The sequence below is a fragment of the Thalassophryne amazonica genome, chromosome 9 (assembly GCF_902500255.1).
Source record: "Thalassophryne amazonica chromosome 9, fThaAma1.1, whole genome shotgun sequence".
NCBI classification, from domain to species: domain Eukaryota; kingdom Metazoa; phylum Chordata; class Actinopteri; order Batrachoidiformes; family Batrachoididae; genus Thalassophryne; species Thalassophryne amazonica.
The window spans coordinates 52,511,306-52,535,975 of NC_047111.1; the positions used below are offsets into that span (position 1 = coordinate 52,511,306).

The window sequence follows — 24,670 nt, forward strand, 5'->3', positions numbered from 1 at the left end:
TCCCCCGCATTTCATACCAGGGGGATAAAAAGTAATTGTTTATGACTAAATGTTGTTAAACAGTGTGTCTCTGTCTCAATAGTTCACACCTCCAGGGAGCCTGGCTGGTTGGAAGGGACCCTGGGAGGACGAACAGGACTAATACCAGAAAACTATGTGGAATTTGTGTAGAGTCCCAAGTTCTTCAATAAAGACGTCCAGTCTTTTCCATACTGTCAAACTGGCGCGGACTACAGTCATATACGGACTGCTGGTGCTCATGGGAAACAGCTTTTCTCATCCAGACTGGGAATTACGACTGGACCCAGCGGGACTGTGTCAGAAGAGAGATGTGGCATAAAAAAGAGCAGACTGGCCTGGGGCGTGACCCCTGAACTACACTGGAAAAACCCCACACATTCTGCTTTGGTTCTGTTCTTATTAGATTAACGTGGATTGCTTCTTGCGTCTTGGCAAAGATGACGTCATGAAGCAGGAATGTGTGTGTGGGAAGGTGCAGACCAAAAATCACTTTGTGTAAATGAGATGATTAGTTCTGAGCTTTGCAGATTTTTCAATTTTGTTTTTTATTATTATTATTATTATTATTGTTTAACTGCCACTGTTTGACCGCCTCGTCTTCATCGGGTCAAGATAAAAATACCTTCCTGTGCAGATGAAGTTGATGATCGGTGCCGTTTGTCATCAGGGGAGTTTGTAAGCGTGTCTTACCGTGTGCTTGCTGTGACTCGTCCTGACCAGTGTTTCAGAGCCACAGTGCCGCGAGCAGCTTTGAAATCAGTTCGCCAAAAGGTCAGCGGCGGCTTTCTCCTTATTTGTAATCCTTCTCCCCGCAGAGCCAACAAAAAAATGTAAAACATCTCAAACAAACTTCACAAGCAGCTCAGCAGTTTTGAGCATCGAGGAGGAGTAACAAGTGATTTCTGCTGCCCCTGGCACCACGCGCTCGTGCTGATGAGCGGGGTGAGAATAAGTCAGCATGGAGCCCCGTTTATCTCTTATTACAGTCTGTGATTTATCCTTAACCTCCCGCTCACGTTTCACATCACAAAACATTGATATTCTAAATCAGGGCTGCGTTTCAGCCTCGCTCTTCTTTGTGTTTGTTCCTTGCCTGCCTGTCAAATCTCATCAGTCTTGATAATTTAATGAAATGAGTTTGTTGCATTTCTGCAGACAGAGCAGAGCTTAAATACGACCCACAGTCCTCTGTGTCGTGTGGGTCAGCACTCGACGTGTGTCATTTTCACATCCAAAGTGAGCAGATCCAGTTTGCAGCCAAAGCCGTCATTCCTGCTCGATGCACATGAAATGCAGCTGGAATCTCTCACCTCCAGAGGGAAAAAAAAGCACATTGTTTTTTATATTTTTTCCAGTATGTGACAGCTGGTCTGCGTTGACACTCCACTGAATGTCCTGATTTACTGAGACAGATGCTGAATTTCTCTTAGAACCACTCACTAAAGATTTGTATCAGCTTTTCTGGATCTTTACTCCTTTCATGGCAGGATGTTGAGAAACCATTTCAGCATTTTGACAGGTGAATCAAATGGGAGCATTCAAAAAAGAAAAGTGAAATGAGACTACTTCTTTTAATTTATGAGATCTTCTAAAAGACCATGAGAAAATGTATTCTTTTTGCAGTGTAACATTGACGCTGTAAATACACATTTGATGAGGTATAATTTTTTAAGTATAAAATGTTATATTTTGTATTTTTAGTATACTAACTTAATTCCTGAATTCTATCTCTGTTGCCCAGATTTTTGTATGATTTAAATCTACAGCCTATTCTTTCTTTGAATTGAAACATTTGTGCAGAATTAAAGACCACTGAAAAGCTGCAGAAGGCTTGATTTATTTGTGTCTCACCAATGTGCACGTAGCTGTGTTGTCATGCTTACACCTGTGTGATGTTCTTGTGTACAGGATAACACACTATGCACTTGATACCAACGCCACAGGTACTCCATCATAAATGGACATACATAGAAATCTGTAGCACCTTAGGGCTTTCTTTGTGAATGTATTTACTTATTAATGCATATATATTTTCCAAAACCCATTACTTTGTAAAAACATGATCCAAGTTAACATAATGCCAATCCAATGTCAAAGAACACCACAGACAGTTTAATTCAACATTTAATCAAACGTGGAAATATCGACAGTGACTACAGAAGAGTAACACAGAAGTTAATACAAACTTTTTAACAATCCATATCTTGTATCTTTTTCATTGGATTACAATTACATAACTGAAATATGAACCAAATTGACTTCAGTGAAAGCCATATACATATACTTGAACATGATTTGCCCTTAATCTTTAAAGAAAACATTTGCATGTATTTAATACAAAATAGAATATCAACCAGTACAAGGGTAGTGCAAAAACATCAGGCTTTGCTAAAATGACTTTACACGCAAACTTGTTTGATGGTTTTACAATGTTAAAATGACCAGTATTTCTCACAGTAATATGCAGGAGTTCCAATGCCAAGACACATACAAAGATGTTTGGAGAATAAGTGCTACTTAAAATGCTTGACTGCTTTTGTCAACTTTTTTTTTCTTCCAGCTGCTTTGGTCACTCCCATATAATGCAAAACCTCCTGTGATCTCTCCCAATCCTCCCTCTGTCCCTCATTTCTTTACAAATTTAAAATACAGTGACATTCACACAGGCGCCCCATTTAACTGTGAGATTTATAATTTACTTCACAACACAAGCACATTGAAGACTTTTCAATGTTTTCCCTTATCAAACACGAACCAAAAAACTGAAAAAATATTTACTTTCTTTACTCGATTGATGTACAAAAAAATATTCATATCAAAGACAAGCAGATATATTCGAAATCACAGAAAATATCTTTTTTTGTCTCCTTTTTACAGTAAATCCATTTTTTAAAGCACTGGCATTTAAGGGTTTCTGTATTTCCTGATTTGAAGTCTTATTTCTATGGCTCTCCATCGCTCTATCACAAGGCCTTCAAACATGTAGTTGAAATGGGATAAATGTGTAAAAGTATAAAGGTTACATCTGTGTAAAAATACTTTGTAATAACACTGAGACGTTATATATGCTATATACACCATGGCCATTTAGACACAATCTGTGATCAACCCATTAAAGCTGGTTTTCTGAAGCACCGCCTGCATGAATTTGCACTCTAAAACTGTATGTGTAAAAAAATAAAAATCGGCCAAACACGTTTAGTCAGATTTGGGGAATAATAATCAGTGAAGACCATCGGCTCTGTGTTGATTACAAAATCTGGCAGTTAGCAGAATAAATTACAGGCTTGAAAGCTGGCTGAAACTCCTAAAGCAAGAGTCCAGCCTTTGGCAGAAAGGCATGATGGGTCTTATTGCACAGTGGCTCTTATGTGTCCAGAACCTGTTGTGCTGTTGGCATCAAATAACACACAAATAGCTGGTCTGCATGGCGAGCTGCTACCTGAACTACCATTCAGAGTTAAGAGCTGTGGAGGAACAGATCTATACAGGCATTCAGCGTGAAGAGTTGAAAATCACTAAATGCAACTTTATAGTTAGAGTGGAAATGGGAACTGCAATACACACGTCAGCCATTAGATAAACTGGTGCGAACATGGTGGACTTGCTTATTATGAAACATTAGTCCAACTGCTGCTGTAATAACTGGCATTACTGTCATCATTATTACAACACATCTATACCAGGAGCTCCTTTGAGTTGGACATGGCAGGAACCCCTCTAGAGACAGGCATTGAGGTATTCTAATCAGACAGCCAAACCACCTCAACAGGCTCCTTTCTATACCAACAGAAGTGGTTTTACTTTGAGTTTTTGCAAGATGTCAAAACTCCTCACCCTGTCCTTAAAGGCAATCCCACAACCCTCTGAAACAAGCCCATTTCTTTGCTTGTAGCCATATTTTTTTGAGGCATGATTCAACTTTCATGACCATACCTCATGGTTGGAATGTAGATACTTCAACACAACATTCTAAAGTAACACCGGGATCATGCTGCTGATATTGCCCCAGTGTATTTGTCTTTTTTTTTCCATCACTTTTCCATCACTTTCCACACCCCAAAATAATCAGTGTTTCACCCTTGTCCATACCGCTAGAATTACTTTGTGTGAAACGAGTGATTACTTACGGCCAACCAAGTGAGGCATACCACTTACATTGTGCCAAAACACCAACTGCACCCCTTCAGCCATGTGGCGCTCTTTCAGGAGCAACACTGCCATCCTGTGCGTATGCCCTCAATGAAACCAAAATCAAATCAATTTCATTTATATAGCGCCAAATCACAACAAACAGTTGCCCCAAGGCGCTTCATATTGCAAGGCAAAGCCATACAATAATTACAGAAAAACCCCAACTGTCAAAACGATCCCCTGTGAGCAAGCACTTGGCGACAGTGGGAAGGAAACCAAGAGGATAGATATAAGCCTGGAGACTGTTGGCTAGTCTTTGGGCACCTCAAAACACTTGGACATAGGTAAGAGAACGCTGCTACTAGCACCCCCTAGTCACCTCATCCTGGTCTCACTAGAAGTAGTGTTGGGTATAACTATATTGAGTATTTTTGGCTTTGGAATCACTGACCTACAAGGACTGAGCAGTAGATCGAGCTGCAGCGAGAAGACTACAATCTACCAATAACCCAAAGGTTATGTAGAGATGGTACAAATGTTCAGATGGACATACAGGTATGGGGTGTATGCCTAAGATGTAGCAATTAAAATTGTGATGTAGGTGGGGACACAGGCGCTGCAATATAAGGAAATGACAGGCCACACAACACTCTCATCCTTCACCCACATGACTGAGCCCCACACCTGCACCTCAATCACTGCATATCTAACATGCAATCAAAATGTAAAATAGGTCCAACATTTGCAAGTATACCAGGGTGCAGTTTTGCTGTGCTGCATGGGGAATCAGTTCCTAGTAGTGCCTCCCAAGGCAAATTGGTCACATCCGAGGGCCTGACTGAATGTGGTTATAGATCAGGGGTGGGCAACGAGGGTAGGAGACACTGCAGGTTTTCCTTGCAACCAATCACCTCAGCAGGTGGGTTGCTGATGAGCTTCTCCCCTGAACATTAACACCTGATCATCAATGAAATCACCTGCTGAGACACCTGATCATTAATGAAATCACCTGCTGAGGTGATTGGGTGCAAGGAAAACCTTCTTCAGTTACCTCAGCTGGGATATGGAGAACCCTTTTGTGTAGCCAGACCTGGGAAGGAGAATTCGTTGGCAGGTTCAGCTCAAAATGGCATCATAGAGAAGGGGTTTAATTGTAGAAATGTAGGTGGCAAATAAAGGGCCTTGGCATGCTTGATTCCCAGGTACAGAAACCAATTCTTAAGGAATCTGCTGGAAATACTGGTTAAATTACATAAACAGTAGACAATAGAGGTGAACTGAATACAGTTTTAATCTATATTTAACTTAATATGTATATGTCGCGGACATGAACGAGCGAAGGGATGGGTATTGATAAGATTTTATCAATATCGATGCCATTATTGATTCCGCTTTTCAGTCCAATTCCTTATCGATTCCCTTATCAATGCCTCTTGTCAATTTTCTGTGTAGTAAAATTAGGCTTTACAAGTTTTCTATGTCAACAACATTTTATTGAGTCTTAAAGTAAATAAATATGAAATTGGTCAATGGATCTTTGATCTCTGGACATAAATAAACTCTACATGGTGTATCCTTGATCTCTGGACATAAATAGAAATCTGTAGCTTTTCTCAAAAGCATTTCCTTTCAGACATTAATGGCATGAATGTCACTCCATACGTCTGAGCTCAACTCAGCTGGAATGCGCTGCATGTCAGCATCAATGTAATTCATAAAGAACACAGGACGTCTCATTTTGGGAGGAAAAACATGTTTTAGTTGATTGTAGTTTACTGTTTGTATTACAACATTTGGAAAGAGGTGTTATTTGGTTTAAAACAGCGATTCACTTTGAACTTATCAATTCCAGTCGGACTCTATCTTGACTCGGCAGAGAGCGGCGCAGTGTTTGGAGCGGTACGAATGGAATGGAGAAGAAGCAGATTTGTTGCTTCAGAAAACCAGCAAAGCAATGAACCAACAAAGCAGTGGGTCGAAGTACTGCTTCGCTGGTTCAAGCTTCAAGAATAGCCGCTGCAGAAGCGGTTGATTACAGACAGGGTCTGCAGTCAACATAAAGAAATGATAATTTTCCCGACAAACACCCTTAAAAACAACGGCTGCTCTAAAGGACTGATAAGGGAATCGTTAAGCCAGAGACCAGAAGATCCTCGGTTCAAATCCCAGCCTGACTGGAAAATCACTAAGGGCCCTTGGGCAAGGTCTTTAATCCCCTATTGCTCCCGGTGTGTAGTGAGCGTCTTGTATGGCAGCACCCTGACATCGGGGTGAATGTGAGGCATTATTTGTAAAGCACTTTGAATGTCTGATGCAGATGGAAAAGCGCTATATAAATGCAGTCCATTTACCATTTAAGCAAAAAGCCTATCAATGTCGGTGGATCGAATCATTTCATGCCATTTCTGGTTTGCGGCTTCGTCTAACATTGTTTTGTGGCTTTTTACTGCTTTTTACGACAATGTCATAATCAAACTGTGGCTCGGTTTGTGGTGTTTTCTCCATTGGGGAGATTTTTTGTGCGATTTCCGGTTTATGCCTTCGTGCCTTGTGCCATAAGAGCGAGCGTTGCTCCGCTGCACGGTTCTCTGCTGCACGGAGCTCCGTTCGTAATATTTAGTAAACTTTTTTTTTACTTTTCAACAAAATAAATTATGCCTGATTGATTTTGACTTTGTGTAGGCAGATTTCCAATCGACAGCAAGCATTTCCCTGAGTTCCCTCTGGCTTTGGGAAAAGAATAACAATTACATATCCTGAACACTACAAATGTTCAATATACTGTAAAATCTCTTACATGTCCATCAACAAATTATTATTATTATTATTTTTTTTTTTTTTTTACTATTTTTGCATTAAACAACAACAGCAACATGAAGTTTCAGTTCAGAACATCAGGTGAACACAGTGCTCATTAAGCTAGCTGCTAATAAAATACTGAACTATCTACTACACAGAAATGGTTTCCATTGAACTGATCAATCACCATGTCAGTCCTGACTTTGGGAATAGACAACTAGACCTTGGCACACTGTAAATTGTAATGGTACTACTAACACGTTTTTCAGATACTGTCTGCCCAGACTTAGCAGCTAGTTTATGCTTGTGATATTAGCTAGCAATCCTCAGCTAAAAACAAAACAAAAAAAGAAATAACTATGGTATATGATATTTTAATATTAATATTATAATTAATAACAGTGGTGGGCACAGCTAACCAAAAAGTTACCTTCGTAACAGTTAATCCGATAACTGAAAAGTTATAATTTATAAAGCTACAGTGAGGAAAAAAGTATTTAGTCAGTCCCTGATTGTGCAAGTTCTCCTACTTAGAAAGATGAGAGAGGTCTGTAATTTTCATCATAGGTACACGTCAACTGTGAGATTTATTTGTAAATTATGTTGGAAAATATGTATTTGGTCACCCACAAACAAGCAAGATTTGTGGCTCTCACAGACCTGTAACTTCTTCTTTAAGAAGCTCTTCTGTCCTCCACCTGTTACCTGTATTAATGGCACCTGTTGGAACTTCTTATCTATATAAAAGACACCTATCCACGGCCTCAAACAGTCAGACTTCAAACTCAACCATGGCCAAGACCAAAGAGTTGTCGAAGGACACCAGGAAGAAAATTGTAGATGTGCACCAGGCTGGGAAGAGTAAATCGACAATAGTCAAGCAGGTTGGTGTGAATAAATCAACTGTGGGAGCAACTGTAAGAAAATGGAAGAAATACAAGACCATTGATCTCTCTCGATCTGGGGCTCCACGCAAGATGTCATCCCGTGGGGTCAAAATTATCATGAGAACGTGAACAAAAATCCCAGAACTACATGGAGGGACCTGATGAATGACCTGCAGAGAGCTGGGACCAAAGTAACAAAGGCTACACAGTACACAGAAAGGGACTCAAATCCTGCAGTGCCAGGCATGTCCCCCTGCTTAAGCCAGTACATGTCCAGGCCCGTCTGAAGTTTGCCAGAGAGCATATGGATGATCCAGAAGAGGACTGGGAGAATATTATGTAGTCAGATGAAACCAAAATAGAACATTTTGGTAAAAACTCAACTCGTTGTGTTTGGAGGAAGAAGAATGCTGAGTTGCATTCCAAGAACACCATATCTACTGTGAAGCATGGGGGTGGAAACATAATGCTTTGGGGCTGTTTTTCTGCAAAGGGGACAGGACGACTAATCCTTGTTAAGGGAAGAATGAACGTGGCCATGTATCATGAGATTTTAAGCCAAAACCTCCTTCCATCAGTGAGAGCATTGAAGATGCAATGTGGCTGGGTCTTCCAGCATGACAATGATCCCAAACACACTGCTCGGGCAACAAAGGAGTGGCTCCGTAAAAGGTCCTGGAGTGGCCTAGCCAGTCTCCAGACCTTAACCCCATAGAAAATTTGTTGAGGGAGTTGAAAGTCCGTGTAACCCAGCGACAGCCCCAAAACATCACTGCTCTAGAGGAGATCTGCATGGAGGAATGGGCCAAAATACCAGGACTGGGAGAATATTATGTAGTCAGATGAAACCAAAATAGAACATTTTGGTAAAAACTCAACTCGTCATGTTTGGAGGAAGAAGAATGCTGAGTTGCATTCCAAGAACACCATATCTACTGTGAAGCATGGGGGTGGAAACATCATGCTTTGGGGTTGTTTTTCTGCAAAGGGGACTGGACGACTGATCTGTGTTAAGGGAAGAATGAATGTGGCCATGTATCATGAGCCAAAACCTCCTTCCATCAGTGAGAGCATTGAAGATGCAATGTGGCTGGGTCTTCCAGCATGACAATGATCCCAAACACACCACTTGGGCAACGAAGGAGTGGCTCCGTAAAAAGCATTTCAAGGTCCTGGAGTGGCCAAGCCAGTCTCCAGACCTCAACCCCATAGAAAATTTGTTGAGGGAGTTGAAAGTCTATGTTGCCCAGTGACAGTCCCAAATCATCACTGCTCTATAGGAGATCTGCACGGAGGAATGGGCCAAAATATCAGCTACAGTGTGTGCAAACCTGGTGAAGACTTACAGGAAACGTTTGACCTCTGTCATTGCCAACAAAGATTATGTTACAAAGTATTGAGTTGAACTTTTGTTATTGACCAAATACTTATTTTCCACCATAATTTACAAATAAATTCTTTACAAATCCTACAATGTGATTTCCTGGATTTTTTTTTTTCTCACAGTTGAAGTGTACCTATGTTGAAAATTACAGACCTCTCTCATCTTTCTAAGTAGGAGAACTTGCACAATCAGAGACTGACTAAATACTTTTTTGCCCCACTGTAAACTGATAAACCCCTAAAACATTTACCAGAAGTTACAGATATAAGCTAAACCGATAACTTTCAGTACTGATTTCAGTACACTAGGAGCTACTGACACAACAAGCCAGCGCTTCTGTGTCAGATTAGTTTTCTCTCAGCAAAAGAGTGACTGAGGCGGATGAGGAGGAGGAAAAATAAAGACAACTTCTCTTTACACCATAATGACTCACCGGCGTATCACACAAGTCATCAACAGGCATACAGTTTTAACTTATGGTTAACATTTTAACCAAACTAATTCCGGACAAGTTATCTAAATTATCGTCATGTCTGGGTTTTATAAAGTGAAAATATCAGCTATACGAGGTCTGTTAGAAAAGTATCTGACCTTATTATTTTTTTCAAAACCCATATGGATTTGAATCACGTGTGATTACATCAGACATGCTTGAACCCTCGTGGGCATGCGAGAGTTTTTTCACGCCTGTCGGTTACATCATTTGCCTGTGGGCAGTCTTTGAGTGAGGATTCGCCCACCCTCTCGTCGATTTTTCATTGTTTAGGAATGGCTCAGAGACTGCTGCTTTGTTTGATAAAAATTTTTTCAAAAGCTGTAAGGCACAACTGAGTGGACACCATTCGATAAATTCAGCTGGTTTTCGGTAAAAATTTTAACGGCTGATGAGAGATTTTGGTCTGGTAGTGTCGCTTTAAGGACGGCCCATGGCACCTGATGGCGATCTGCCCTTCGAGGCGGCAGCATCTCGCCGTTTCAAGTTGAAAACTTCCGCATTTCAGGCTCTGTTGACCCAGTAAGTCGTCAGAGAACAGAGAACTTTCAGAAGAAGTCGGCATGAGGAGTTTATTCGGATATTCCATTGTTAACGGACATTTTGTAATGAAAGAACGTGCGGGCAGAGTCGCATGTCAGGCCGGACCCGACCGCGGGGGATCGCGACAGGAAAAATACCTCCGTTGGAAACCTTAACGGGCAAGTTGGAACATGCCCAAGCTGTTAAACAATTTCTCAGTTACTCACTTGTTGAAAGCCATCAAAAGCCGCCTGAATTTTACAGATGGTTTTCAACACGGAGGTGTTTTTCCTGTCGCGGCGCACACAGATTCGCAGAGTCGTCACAGAAATGACTCGGCGAATTTGCACGCACGTCTTTCATTACAAAATGTCCTTAAACAATGGAATGTCTGCATAAAGTCCTCATGCCGGCCTCTTCTGAATCTTCTCTGTTCTCTCACGACGTCCTGGGTGAATTAAGCCTTAAATTAGGATGTTTTCAGCTCGAGACAGGCCGACGATGGCGCCTGGAAGCGCTGCGCGACATCCCGCTCCGTGGGAAGTCCTTACAGCGACAGAAACACCCCATAATCTCTCATCAGCCTTTAAACTTTTCACCGAAAACCAGCTAAATTTCTCGAATAGTGTCCACTCGGATATTCCTCACAGGTCCAGAAAAATTTTTGATAAAGCAACGCACGCTGACTCGAGCAGCGTGTGAAACAAAGAAATTCAGCCGAGAGGGCTGGACCACATCTCACTCAAGGCCTGCCCAGAGGGAAATGACATCACCGACACGCGTGAAAAAACTCACGCATGCACACGAGGGTTCAAGCATGATTGGTGTAATCGCACGTAATTCAAATCCATATAGTTAAAAAAAAAATAAAAGTGTCAGTTTCTTATCTAATACACCTCGTACATTTTAGTTTTAAAGTAATGCACTAATTTTGAAGGTTTTAGTGTTTGGACCACACATGCTGCAGTGCATTATGGGTAACATTTCACGACAGGAAACACGTGGAGTTACTAACTGGCTTCATCCCACTTTATTCAGTGATTCAAGGCCGAGGGGCTATCCTTTTACCACCTTGCTCAGTGCGCAATCATGCACAACAATGTATGGGATACGACTAGGTTCGGGAATAAAAATATATGACCTACACCTAGCCCGATCGTTCATCCAGTATCATTTAAGTCCTGTGCGATCTGTACACCATCCGAGTAAATCCATGAACAAGTCATGCATAGCCCCCTTACCCTTGGCTTGGCTCTCCCGCGCTGGCACACCCTGTCAATTCAGGCGCGACTGTCTAACTAAACATCTATGTTAATCTACATGTAATCTACACGAGCTAACTGATGTGGGGCTTATTAGACAGCATTTGGGACAGACCAAACAAATTATTCAGGTGATACTGAACCCCATGCTGAGTTTCACAGCAGCAGTGCCACCAGTGTGCCCTGGCTGTGCGTTGACATCTGCTATGTTGAGCTACTTCTACACACCACCTGCTGCAAGTTTCTCACCGCCCCCTCCCCTGAAGGATCATGTCCAGTTTGGAAGCCTTGTACAGGAAGATTTTACACATACTAAACCTCTAACACTACTACAATATACACAGCTGTACATTTTAGGAGAGTCAGACATAAAATAAACCCCTAATTTAGTAGAATATTAGGATTCTGGGACTGATATGTGGTACATAGAAACCAGTGAGGAAGTCCATGGGTCAAAATTCAGAATCTACATGGTGAAAAATGTACGATTTGACAAAAAGATCATTTAAATAGGACAAATATTGTTGATTTTATTGTGAAATGCAATATTATTGTATATTCAAAGGGGGCCATCTTGAAAAATTGCCGCCATCTTGAATTTTTACGTAGCTAGCGGGTTTTTTTGAACGAGCAATCCTCAAGGAGTATGTGCGCCAATTTTGGTGCTTGTCTCCGCAACTGAACAATTGTTCTGTAATTTGCAGTTATCTGCCCCACTACTGCAGACGATAGAGCTGTCTGTCTGCTAGGAAACATTTAACAGGTAGGTGCTAAAATCTGACATCAGACTTCACAAATGTTTTTAACTGCTAAGCTTTATTCGCTATGCCTCCAAAAATATGTTAGCAGTCTAAAAATTATCTGTCCTAAATTTGTCGGAAGCTAATTGGTCTGCTAATGGCTTTCAAAGTTGTCTGAAAAGCTAATCCGATAATGAAAACATCAGCTTCGATAATTAGCAGTTAGCAGATTAGTGCAACTGTGCCCACCACTGATTAATAATACAACCCCAATTCCAATGAAGTTGGGACGTTGTGTAAAATGTAAATAAAAACAGAATACAATGATTTGCGAATCCTCTTCAACTTATATTCAATTGAATACACCACAAAGATATTTAATGTTCAAGCTGATAGACTTTTTTGTTTTTGTGCAAATATTTGCTCATTTTGAAATGGATGCCTGCAACATGTTTCAAAAAAGCTGGGACAGTGGTATGTTTACCAATTCTTTCCCATTCTTGCTTGATGTACGACTTCAGTTGTTCAATAGTCCGGTGTCTCCATTGGTGTATTTTGCACTTCATAATGCGCCACACATTTTCAATGGCTGACAGGTCTGGACTGCAGGCAGGCCAGTCTAGTACCCGCACTCTTTTACGACAAAACCACGCTGTTGTAGCACATGCAGAATGTGTCTTGGCATTGCCTTGCTGAAGTAAGCAGGGACGTCCCTGACAAGAACGTTGCTTCGATGGCAGCATGTGTTGCTCCAAAACCTGGATGTACCTTTCGAAATTGATGGTGCCATTACAGATATGTAAGTTGCCCATGCCATGGACAATAACACATCCCCATACCATCACAGATGCTGGGTTTTGAACTTTGTGCTGGTAAAAATCTGGATGGTCTTTTTCCTCTTTTGTCCGGAGGACACGGCGTCCATTTTGTCTAAAAACAATTTGAAATGTGGACTCATCAGACCACAGCACACTTTTCCACTTTGCATCTGTCCATTTCAAATGAGTTCAGGCCCAGAGAAGGCGGCGGCGTTTCTGGATTTTGTTGATTTATGGCTTTTGCTTTGCATGGTAGAGTTTTAACTTGCACTTGTAGATGTAGTGACGAACTGTGTTAACTGACAATGGCTTTCTGAAGTTTTCCTGAGCCCACGTGGTAAGATCCTTTACACAATGTTGGTTTTTAATGCAGTGCCGCCTGAGGGATCGAAGATCAGGAGCATTAAATGTTGGTTTTCGGCCTTGCCGCTTACATGTAGAAAGTTCTCCAGCGTCTCTGAATTTTCTGATTATATTATGGACTGTAGATGATGGAATCCCTAAATTCCTTGCAATTGAACATTGAGAAACATTGTTCTTAAACTGTTGGACTATTTTTTCCATGCAGTTGTTCACAAAGTGGTGATCCTCACCCCATCTTTGCTTGTGAATGGCTGAGCCTTTTAGGGATGCTCCTTTTATACCAAATCATGACACTCACCTGTTTCCAATAAGGTGTTTTTGAACATTCATCAACTTTCCCAGTCTTTTGTTGCCCTGTCCCAACTTTTTTGAAATGTGTTGGAAGCATCCATTTCAAAATGACCAAACATTTGCACAAAAACAGTAAAGTTTATCAGTTTGAACATTAAATATCTTGTAGAACAAAAACAAAGAGTTCATCGCGCTTCTGTATAGCACAAACAAATCTGGTGCAACCAGATAAGACTAATTTGTAAAAGAGAAAAATAACTGGTGCAACACAGAAATAAGTGCCAGAAAATTTAATAATAATAATAATAAAAATGTACAACGGGACTAATGTTTCGATGTGAGAGTCACATCTTCCTCAGAGTCCTGCAAAGACAGAGATGGTACAGCTTAAATACTAATAAGAAGCAGGTGTCCTAATGCTTCCAAAGGGGCATGACCATCCGTCAGACACAACACTCACTCAATTAGTAATCAGTTCATGATTGGAAACACACTGTCCCAAAACACACAAAACTAAAACCAGACTAAAAAACAATTATTAGAGAAAGCTTCATTCAGACCAAAAGGTTCCAAGGTGCCTAAAGTGTAAATCCAAAATGCTTCTCTACATAAGAGTTTTTTAATAATATCACCACCTCTGGGTGGAGCTATGATTCTCTCAATGCCCCAAAATTTTAGAGATGCTGGAGAGCCATGACCGGCCTGTTTATAGTGCCTTGCCATGGCATAGGTTAAATTCTGAGTACGGATTGCTGTTTTATGTTCAGCTATCTGTAATTTAAGTTGACGTTTTGTTTGGCCTATATATGCCAATCCACAAGGGCTTTTTAATATATATACTACATGAGTAGTATTACAATTGATAAATGAAGAAATAGGATATTGCTTACCAGTGCGAGGATGAGAGAAACATGAAGCATTAGTGGAATTTGAACAATGTGCACAATTACCACGTCTGAAGAAACCTTTTGGTGGGCTGGAGGGCCAGGCAGTTGAGACGGGAATAATTATATCTGAATATCTTTTTTCTCTTTTATTAAATATCTTGGCTTTGTGGTGTATTCAATTGAATATAGGTTGACGAGGATTTGCAAATCATTGTATTGTTTTTATTTACATTTTACACAACGTCCCAACTTCATTGGAATTGGGGTTGTAATAATAATAATATTAGAATCCTGATACCTATTCAAAATTTTACTTATTACAGCTTATACCAAAATACCTGTGTGCAACATGACGTTTATTGAAAGGCGGTACTGTAATCTTCAATTAAATGTGACTCTTACTTACAGAGTACATAGTGCATTAAATGTTACCATTTAGACTAGACAGCATTTTGTGATACATTCCCTAACTTGTGTGGGGGGGCTAAAACTCCTGGACAGGGGTCATACGTGTGTGTCAATCCTGTCTTGTAAAGTACCATGGACCAGGTCTGTTTTGTGATCACAAAACAGATCTGCCCTCATAAAACAAAAGAGAAAAAAGTAACACACAGAAGAAGACAAAATCTAAAATTTCCAGCATGGAAAAAGTAAGACGTATGAAGAAGGCCAAGAAAAAAAAAAGACAGAGCAGCAATGAAGAGCATTAAAAGCTAAAAGGCACTGTATTTTCTTTCTCAGATACATGATGTGTAAACATTTTGTGTGAAGTTCTATGGATGTACCACCGATTATGTGTGTGTGAGATTACAAATTCATGTTTGGGTACTTCTTTTTTTACCACAGTGTGGGCTGGGATGAGTTAAGCATTTTGGAAGATCACTGGCAGGAATAATCTTGGGATGAGCTGCTAATCCAGCAATTTGCCAGAACGTTACATTAAAGTGGGGCAAAAAAATATTTAGTCAGTCCCTGATTGTGCAAGTTCTCCTACTTAGAAAGATGAGAGAGGTCTGTAATTTTCAACATAGGTACACTTCAACTATGAGAGACAAAATGAGAAAAAAGAAATCCAGAAAATCACATTGTAGGATTTTTAAAGAATTTATTTGTAAATTATGGTGGAAAATAAGTATTTGGTCAATAACAAAAGTTCAACTCAATACTTTGTAACATAATCATTGTTGGCAATGACAGAGGTCAAACAGTTCCTGTAAGTCTTCACCAGGTTTACACACACTGTAGCTGGTATTTTGGCCCATTCCTCCATGCAGATCTCCTCTAGAGCAGTGATGTTTTGGGGCTGTCGCTGGGTTACACGGACTTTCAACTCCCTCAACAAATTTTCTATGGGGTTGAGGTCTGGAGACTGGCTAGGCCACTCCAGGACCTTTTACAGAGCCACTCCTTTGTTGCCCGAGCAGTGTGTTTGGGATCATTGTCATGCTGGAAGACCCAGCCACATTGCATCTTCAATGCTCTCACTGATGGAAGGAGGTTTTGGCTTAAAATCTCATGATACATGGCCACATTCATTCTTCCCTTAACAAGGATTAGTCGTCCTGTCCCCTTTGCAGAAAAACAGCCCCAAAGCATTATGTTTCCACCCCCATGCTTCACAGTAGATATGGTGTTCTTGGAATGCAACTCAGCATTCTTCTTCCTCCAAACACAACGAGTTGTGTTTTTACCAAAATGTTCTACTTTGGTTTCATCTAACCATATGATTTTCTCCCAATCCACTTCTGGATCATCCATATGCTATCTGCCAAACTTCAGACGGGCCTGGACATGTACTGACTTAAGCAGGGGGACACACCTGGCACTGCAGGATTTGAGTCCCTCTCTGTGTACTGTGTAGCCTTTGTTACTTTGGTCCCAGCTCTCTGCAGGTCATTCATCAGGTCCCTCCGTGTAGTTCTGGGATTTTTGTTCACTGTTCTCATGATCATTTTGACCCCACAGAATGACATCCTGCATGGAGCCCCAGATAGAGGGAGATTATCCAAGGTCTTGTATGTCTTCCATTTTCTTACAATTACTCCCACAGTTGATTTATTCACACCAACCTGCTTGACTATTGTAGATTCACTCTTCCCAGCCTGGTGCAGTTCTACAATTTTCTTCCTGGTGTCCTTCGACAGCTCTTTGGTCTTGGCCATTGTTGAGTTTGGAGTCTGACTGTTTGAGGCTGTGCATAGGTGTCTTTTGTACAGATAACAAGTTCCAACAGGTGCCATTAATACAGGTAACAGGTGGAGAACAGAAGAGCTTCTTAAAGAAGAAGTTACAGGTCTGTGAGAGCCAGAAATCTTGCTTGTTTGTGGGTGACCAAATACTTATTTTCCACCATAATTTAAAAATAAATTCTTTAAAAATCCTACAATGTGATTTCCTGAATTTGTTTTTCTCATTTTGTCTCTCACAGTTGAAGTGTACCTATGTTGAAAATTACAGACCTCTCTCATCTTTCTAAGTAGGAGATCTTTTAGAATCAGGGGCTGACTAAATACTTTTTTGCCCCACTGTTCGGTGGTGGCGTGCCAGCGAAAACAGGAGTAAAACAGTGAACGCAGATGAGCACCCAGAGGAGTACTGTATCTGTAGACTTGTGGGGGGGTGGACGGAGGAGGGCGTGAGTTTGCTGTGGCCAGGAAGGAAAATTAAAGTCTGGACTGAGACATTCAGAGTCAACATGTGTCCCTGGAGGCCAAATCCTTCTTGGTTCAACAAGCTGGAGAGCTACAGGTGAGAATCAGGTAAGGGCCGGGAGCCACCAGTATTGTGCTCATATTGTGGCGGAAACCTTGGGGCTTGAAAGGGAGGATTCCTGGGAGCAGTAAATAGAATGCTGAGGGGCAGAGTAGAGCCTGAAACGGTCTGGGATTCAGTGTGAAAGCTTGGGGTCCCAGGGAGGTCTAAGGAACGGGCAGGATTTAAGGCAATGCTTCACAGCTTAAGGCAGTCATTTCTGATGAAACAGCAGAGGCTTGACGCTCCCATCTTTGAATTTTGGTATCTGGCTGGTGATGATCTCCGCCAGCATGTCTGGGAATTCCACACTGAGCGTTTTATTCACAAAGGTGTAGAAGCAGATCTGGAGGAGACCTTCGACCATCTGGAGGAAGCAGATCATCAGCATGAATATCTGAGATTTGGTTGTCTGTAGGTCCTATGATTACAATCAAAATATGACTTGTAGAGAGTTTCATCATCATCATCAATTTTATTTATATAGCGCCAAATCACAACAGACAGTTGCCCCAAGGCGCTTATATTGTAAGGCAAGGCCATACAATAATTACGTAAAAACCCCACGGTCAAAACGACCCCCTGTGAGCAAGCACTTGGCGACAGTGGGAAGGAAAAACTCCCTTTAACAGGAAGAAACCTCCAGCAGAATCAGGCTCAGGGAGGGGCAGTCTTCTGCTGGGACTGGTTGGGGCTGAGGGAGAGAACCAGGAAAAGACATGCTGTGGAGGGGAGCAGAGATCATCACTAATGATTAAATGCAGAGTGGTGCATACAGAGCAAAAAGAGAAAGAAACACTCAGTGCATCATGGGAACCCCCCAGCAGTCTAAGTCTATAGCAGCATAACTAAGGGATGGTTCAGGGTCACCTGATCCAGCCCTAACTATAAGCTTTAGCAAAAAGGAAAGTTTTAAGCCTAATCTTAAAAGTAGAGAGGGTGTCTGTCTCCCTGATCCGAATTGGGAGCTGGTTCCACAGGAGAGGAGCCTGAAAGCTGAAGGCTCTGCCTCCCATTCTACTCTTACAAACCCTAGGAACTACAAGTAAGCCTGCAGTCTGAGAGCGAAGCCCTCTATTGGGGTGATATGGTACTATGAGGTCCCTAAGATAAGATGGGACCTGATTATTCAAAACCTTATAAGTAGAAGAAGAATTTTAAATTCTATTCTAGAATTAACAGGAAGCCAATGAAGAGAGGCCAATATGGGTGAGATATGCTCTCTCCTTCTAGTCCCTGTTAGTACTCTAGCTGGCAGCATTTTGAATTAACTGAAGGCTTTTCAGGGAACTTTTAGGACAACCTGATAATAATGAATTACAATAGTCCAGCCTAGAGGAAATAAATGCATGAATTAGTTTTTCAGCATCACTCTGAGACAAGACCTTTCTATTTTAGAGATTTGCGTAAATGCAAAAAAGCAGTCCTACATATTTGTTTAATATGCCTTTGAATGACATATCCTGATCAAAAATGACTCCAAGATTTCTCACAGTATTACTAGAGGTCAGGGTAATGCCATCCAGAGTAAGGATCTGGTTAGACACCATGCTTCTAAGATTTGTGGGGCCAAGTACAATAACTTCAGTTTTATCTGAGTTTAAAAGCAGGAAATTAGAGGCCATCCATGTCTTTATGTCTGTAAGACAATCCTGCAGTTTAGCTAATTGGTGTGTGTCCTCTGGCTTCATGGATAGATAAAGCTGGGTATCATCTGCGTAACAAATGAAAATTTAAGCAATGCCGTCTAATAATACTGCCTAAGGGAAGCATGTATAAAGTGAATAAAATTGGTCCTAGCACAGAACCTTGTGGAACTCCATAATTAACCTTAGTCTGAGAAGAGGATTCCCCATTTACATGAACAAATTGTAATCTATTAGATAAATATGATTCAAACCACCGCAGCGCAGTGCCTTTAATACCTATGGCATGCTCTAATCTCTGTAATAAAATTTTATGGTCAACAGTATCAAAAGCAGCACTGAGGTCTAACAGAACAAGCACAGAGATGAGTCCACTGTGGCCATAAGAAGATCATTTGTAACCTTCACTAATGCTGTTTCTGTACTATGATGAATTCTAAAACCTGACTGAAACTCTTCAAATAGACGATTCCTCTGCAGATGATCAGTTAGCTGTTTTACAACAACCCTTTCAAGAATTTTGAGAGAAAAGGAAGGTTGGAGATTGGCCTTATTAGCTAAGATAGCTGGGTCAAGTGATGGCTTTTTAAGTAATGGTTTAAATTACTGCCACCTTAAAAGCCTGTGGTACATAGCCACTAATAAAGATAGATTGATCATATTTAAGATCGAAGCATTAAATAATGGTAGGGCTTCCTTGAGCAGCCTGGTAGGAATGGGGTCTAATAGACATGTTGATGGTTTGGATGAAGTAACTAATGAAAATAACTCAGACAGAACAATCTGAGAGAAAGAGTCTAACCAAATACCGGCATCGCTGAAAGCACCCAAAGATAACGATACATCTTTGGGATGGTTATGAGTAATTTTTTCTCTAATAGTTAAAATTTTATTAGCAAAGAAAGTCATGAAGTCATTACTAGTTAAAGTTAAAGGGATACTCGGCTCAGTAGAGCTCTGACTCTTTGTCAGCCTGGCTACAGTGCTGAAAAGAAACCTGGGGTTGTTCTTATTTTCTTCAATTAGTGATGAGTAGTAAGATGTCCTAGCTTTACGGAGGACTTTTTTATAGAGCAACAGACTCTTTTTCCAGGCTAAGTGAATATCTTCTAAATTAGTGAGACGCCATTGTCCTCTCCACTTACGGGTTATCTGCTTTAGAGCTACGAGTTTGTGAGTTACAACCACGGAGTCAGGCACTTCTGAATTTAAAGCTCTCTTTTCAGTGGAGCTACAGCATCCAAAGTTGTCTTCAATGAGGATGTAAAACGACTGACGAGATACTCTATCTCACTTACAGAGTTTAGGTAGCTACTCTGCACTGTGTTGGTATATGGCATTAGAGAACATAAAGAAGGAATCATATCCTTAAACCTAGATACAAGCGCTTCTGAAAGACTTCTAGTGTAATGAAACGTATTCCCCACTGCTGGGTAGTCCATCAGAGTAAATGTAAATGTTATTAAGAAATGATCAGACAGAAGGGAGTTTTCAGGGAATACTGTTAAGTCTTCTATTTCCATACCATAAGTCAGAACAAGATCTAAGATATGATTAAAGTGGTGGGTGGGCTTCTGTTTAGGACTACGCTTCCTCCTCACAGTCACCCAGTCGGCCTGCTTTCCCGGCTGCTCGGGATCTGCCAGAGGGAAACTAACGGCGGCTAAGCTACTTTGGTCCGCACCGACTACAGGGGCCTGGCTAGCTGTAGAATTTTCCACGGTGCGGAGCCGAGTCTCCAATTCGCCCAGCCTGGCCTCCAAAGCTACGAATAAGCTACACTTATTACAAGTACCATTACTGCTAAAGGAGGCCGAGGAATAACTAAACATTTTACACCCAGAGCAGAAAAGTGCGGGAGAGACAAGAGAAGCCGCCATGCTAAACCGGCTAAGAGCTAGTAGCTGCGCTAAGATAACGGATTCCTAAAAACACACAAAGTGAATAATGTGTAAATAATTTAGAGATGATTCAGCAGAGGGAGTGCTTTAGTTAAGGCACGTGAAGATTACACTGTAAAGCAAATCGTTATCTAGGTAACTAGAGCAATCTAACTGCGCAGATTAAACAGCTAACAGATACAGCAAAACACCGCTGTGCTCTGGAACAGGAAGTGATACAATACCGCAGTGAGAGCCAACCACCAGTAGAAGCAAGTTTGAGCACAACAGATTAAGCTGGAGTTTAATGCACTTAGTAAGATCTGCTTGTCTAGTCTTTTGGGGTGATACACCAGGTAGACTCTTGGATGCATGGAAACTCCAACATATAAATTCTAAATAAAACTAACCATTACAGATAAGTCAAGTATAATGTGTATTTTGTGTGCTTTCACCTCCTGCATGGAGTCCAGTAGCTTAGTGAGCTGGTAGAAGCGTTGCCAGTTCTGACTGGAGCTCTCCTCTCGCTTCACGATGGCCTTCCCCAGCTCCTTGATGTACGTCATCCTGATCTCATCAAACACTGCTTGGCTCTTCAAGCCATCTTTTGGCACTGCATATGGAGAGACATAAAACACATAAGTGTTTGGATAAGCACTTAAAGAAAAGCATAATTAGCTAGAAAAATACACCATATGGTAAAGGATCATAACTCCCAGCACAATAATAAGACTTAATTCAAAATCATTCTCTTTGTAAACCATGTGCCTGAATGTTACAACACATTAAATGGAAAACAACATAAATGCAAGTGAAGTACCAACTACTAACACAGCAATGGACACAATGAGTATAAATACGCACATTAGACATTGAAAAAGTTTGTATTTTAACTAGGGATTTCCCGATCCGATCACGTGATCAGAAATCAGGCCCGATCACATGGTTTCAGACTTGATCGAAATCGGACATTGCATCCCGATCAGGAATCTGACATAGATTTTTCCTCATTATTTTGATCAGTGCTGTTTCAAGCTCATTATTGCAGATTAATGGGCCTTTCACTCATCGGAAAGCATCAGAGGCGTCAAGAATCCGTCTAAAAAGCATTATTTTCAATGAGACACATTGCTTTTTAGAGGTGTCGCATCAAAAGCCCAGCTAAAGCGACGCTTCAGGACGGGAGCGCGCATTGCCACTTGTCGGCAGGATGACACAGTCAAAGTTTTCTCTATAGACCAAAAAGAAAAAAAAAAATAAAATCAAGAAAAATCAAATTTAAACATTCAGAAGAATAAATAAAATTCAGTGCCAAATATAAACACATAGAAACCAACAAATGTAGTCTAAATGAGGTAAAACCACAAACTAATTCCGAGTTAGGCTACAGGTGTTTAGATGGTTGTTTGTCTGTCTAGATCGTTGTTGTGTTTTGCTGGTTCTTATTGGTGTCGTAAAAGTTCCCTGTGTTTAAATCAGGGGTTGACTGATATGGATTTTTAAGAGCCAATACTGATACCAATTATCGCCAAGGTTTGGAGGCCAATACTGAATTTGAAGCCAATATTGCCTGCATTAAAAAGTGTCAAAAGTGTCAAAATTTAGTACAACACACTCTTGATACAAAACTTTCTTTAAATTTTTTACAGCATATGTTTAACCCTCTGGAGTTGAATGACCGCCCATCGCGTAAAAAGTCACATGACCTAATTCAGCAGAGGTAACACTCAATCTGCTGCACTCTAGGGTTCCCTTTAAATGCGTGTTGAACGAGGAGACTTCTACCTTCATAGTACTTTTTAAATTTTGTTAAAGATGCCTAGTATAACTTGACTTAAGAGTATTTTTTACACCATGCATTTTCATGAATATTAATATCATTTTTCACTGTGCGTTTATGTACACACATGCAGCCAAAAGTATCATTTCCTTCTCTACTGCAGCAGTAACAACAGTAGGAAGAAATATGACTCCTTCTTCCTCATTGGTTGGCTCCTGAAATTTTCCACCAATCAGAAGTCACTAAACCCAGGTGTGTTTGATCACAACCCACCCATGCCATGTTGGTCTGATTGTGTGTCCGTTTTCTCTTTGTCACTGGTGGGAAGTGTGTGTGGTTAGTGTTTTGTTGTTTGGGGGGGGGGGGGGGGGGGGGGGGGGGGGGGGGGGGGGGGGGTAAAAATGAGATGTTTTATGAATGTGGAGCAAGTGCTTCAGTTATTTTTTTGAACTGGAGGAAGACGGAGCATGCAGTGCATTGTCAGAGTCTAAAACAGACAGTGAGGATTCTGGTCATGACAGAGATGATCCCTCTTCTCCAGGGAACTCCAGCAGTCCAGGTTGATACACTTTCTACCCAAAGTCCAAAAGACCTTTTTCTTTTGTTTTTTGCAACTGACATAATTACAGGGATCCCAGCCAGGTAAAAAAATAAAATAGAGGAAAGGAAAATATTAGCCAGGGTTGAAGGGGGCCGCAGGGGTACAGTGGCAGACCCCCTGTTGGGGATTCAGGGGCAACGCACCCTGAAGCTGAAGCGATTTTTCCATTTCAAGGTGCTTTTAAAGACATTTGCTTGATATCAATTTTATAAAAATGCAAGAAAACTTACCAGTGGTTTCTATCTATTAGATGCCATAAACTGTGAGCTACACTTCTTTTTCATGCAACTGTACCACTGCATCAATAGCTCAGTATTTTATTGAGAAAATATCACCATATCAATATTAGCCATTCCAAGAATGTACAACAGCATCCATAGTTCATTTCAATTGTTCACTGTTTTTGTTGAGCCATTCACTTCACCATATCATTGAATATAAACAATGCAAAATGTTCAACATCCATTGTTTATTTCATTAGTTCAATGTTTTGATTCGCTTGAAAATCTCTTCACTATATCACTATAAGGCATGAATATATGATAGCTATATACAAATGTACATGATGTATAGTAAAAATTTGACACATTTGGATTTAAATCTTTCTTTTTTTGATAGATTGCACTGCAGTGGAATATGATGATCTTTTCCTTGGCTTCTCTGACTTGGCTTTCTCTTTCTTTTGGTGTATTTTACTCCCGAGCGATCCTGAATGTCAACGGAAGCAACCGACACCGACCAAAACATACGAAAGCTTGCCTTTTTGGAAGGTTTCTTGGCCACCCTGTTCCATGAGCTTTTGTTTCAAGAGCACTGGCCAACAGCAGTATATATGCCCTATCATTCCTTATTAAGAATTGTAGCTTATGAAAATGACTCACCAGGTAGTGTGTAATTCTGTTTTCTCAATCTCTTCTTCTCAGCATGCTTGCTTCCCTCGCAATGTTGTTTCAGTGACAGCCAACCTTTGCCAACATAGTTTATCACCTTTCCATCACACAGACTACAAAGGGCTTTCCCCGGATCTTTGTGTTTTAAAATGAAATCTGAAAGCGGGCATCCGTCGACTTGTTTTTCCAACCACGACCAATTCCACGAATTTTTTATCCCCGCATCCAAAGCCGTCGCCGTCCCGCTGTCTCTCTTATGGAGGATATCTTTCTTCCACGACATCTTACAATGTGAATACTCGCGTGCTCGCCCGAGCGAGCAACACGTTATTATATCAAAACAAAAGCACTACGTGATATATACCAAACCCAAACTGTATTTTAACCTATTAAACATATAATACCTAAAAATGTGACGATGTTTAGCAGTTTAGCGATGTTTAGCGAGGGAGCTAGCATTTGTTTTCTCATTTTAATCGCGCACATTCTTGTGGTATTTTACTCCCAAGCGATCCTGAATG

At 40.9% G+C, this 24,670-nt stretch overlaps 2 protein-coding genes and 1 long non-coding RNA gene across 5 annotated transcripts in view; 2 read left to right on the forward strand and 1 right to left on the reverse strand.

Moving 5' to 3' along the window:
* Positions 1–1,846, forward strand: part of LOC117517120 (rho GTPase-activating protein 26-like) — a 397,059-nt gene extending 395,213 nt beyond the window's left edge. For both annotated transcript variants that reach the window (XM_034178045.1, XM_034178046.1), the window contains one exon: positions 83–1,846. In XM_034178045.1, the coding sequence (XP_034033936.1) occupies positions 83–171 (89 nt within the window). In that variant the 3' untranslated portion in view covers positions 172–1,846. The remainder of the gene's footprint in view (positions 1–82) is intronic.
* Positions 1,847–3,175: 1,329 nt separating this feature from the next.
* On the forward strand, positions 3,176–5,277 carry LOC117517127. Its single transcript, XR_004562659.1, has 2 exons — positions 3,176–5,016; positions 5,188–5,277. It is a non-coding gene; the product is annotated as an uncharacterized LOC117517127 (long non-coding RNA).
* Positions 5,278–17,105: 11,828 nt separating this feature from the next.
* Positions 17,106–24,670, reverse strand: part of LOC117517126 (glucocorticoid receptor-like) — a 243,476-nt gene continuing 235,911 nt past the window's right edge. For both annotated transcript variants that reach the window (XM_034178048.1, XM_034178047.1), the window contains 2 exons: positions 21,334–21,491; positions 17,106–17,719 (listed from right to left, as the gene is read on the reverse strand). In XM_034178048.1, the coding sequence (XP_034033939.1) occupies positions 17,567–17,719; positions 21,334–21,491 (311 nt within the window). In that variant the 3' untranslated portion in view covers positions 17,106–17,566. The remainder of the gene's footprint in view (positions 17,720–21,333; positions 21,492–24,670) is intronic.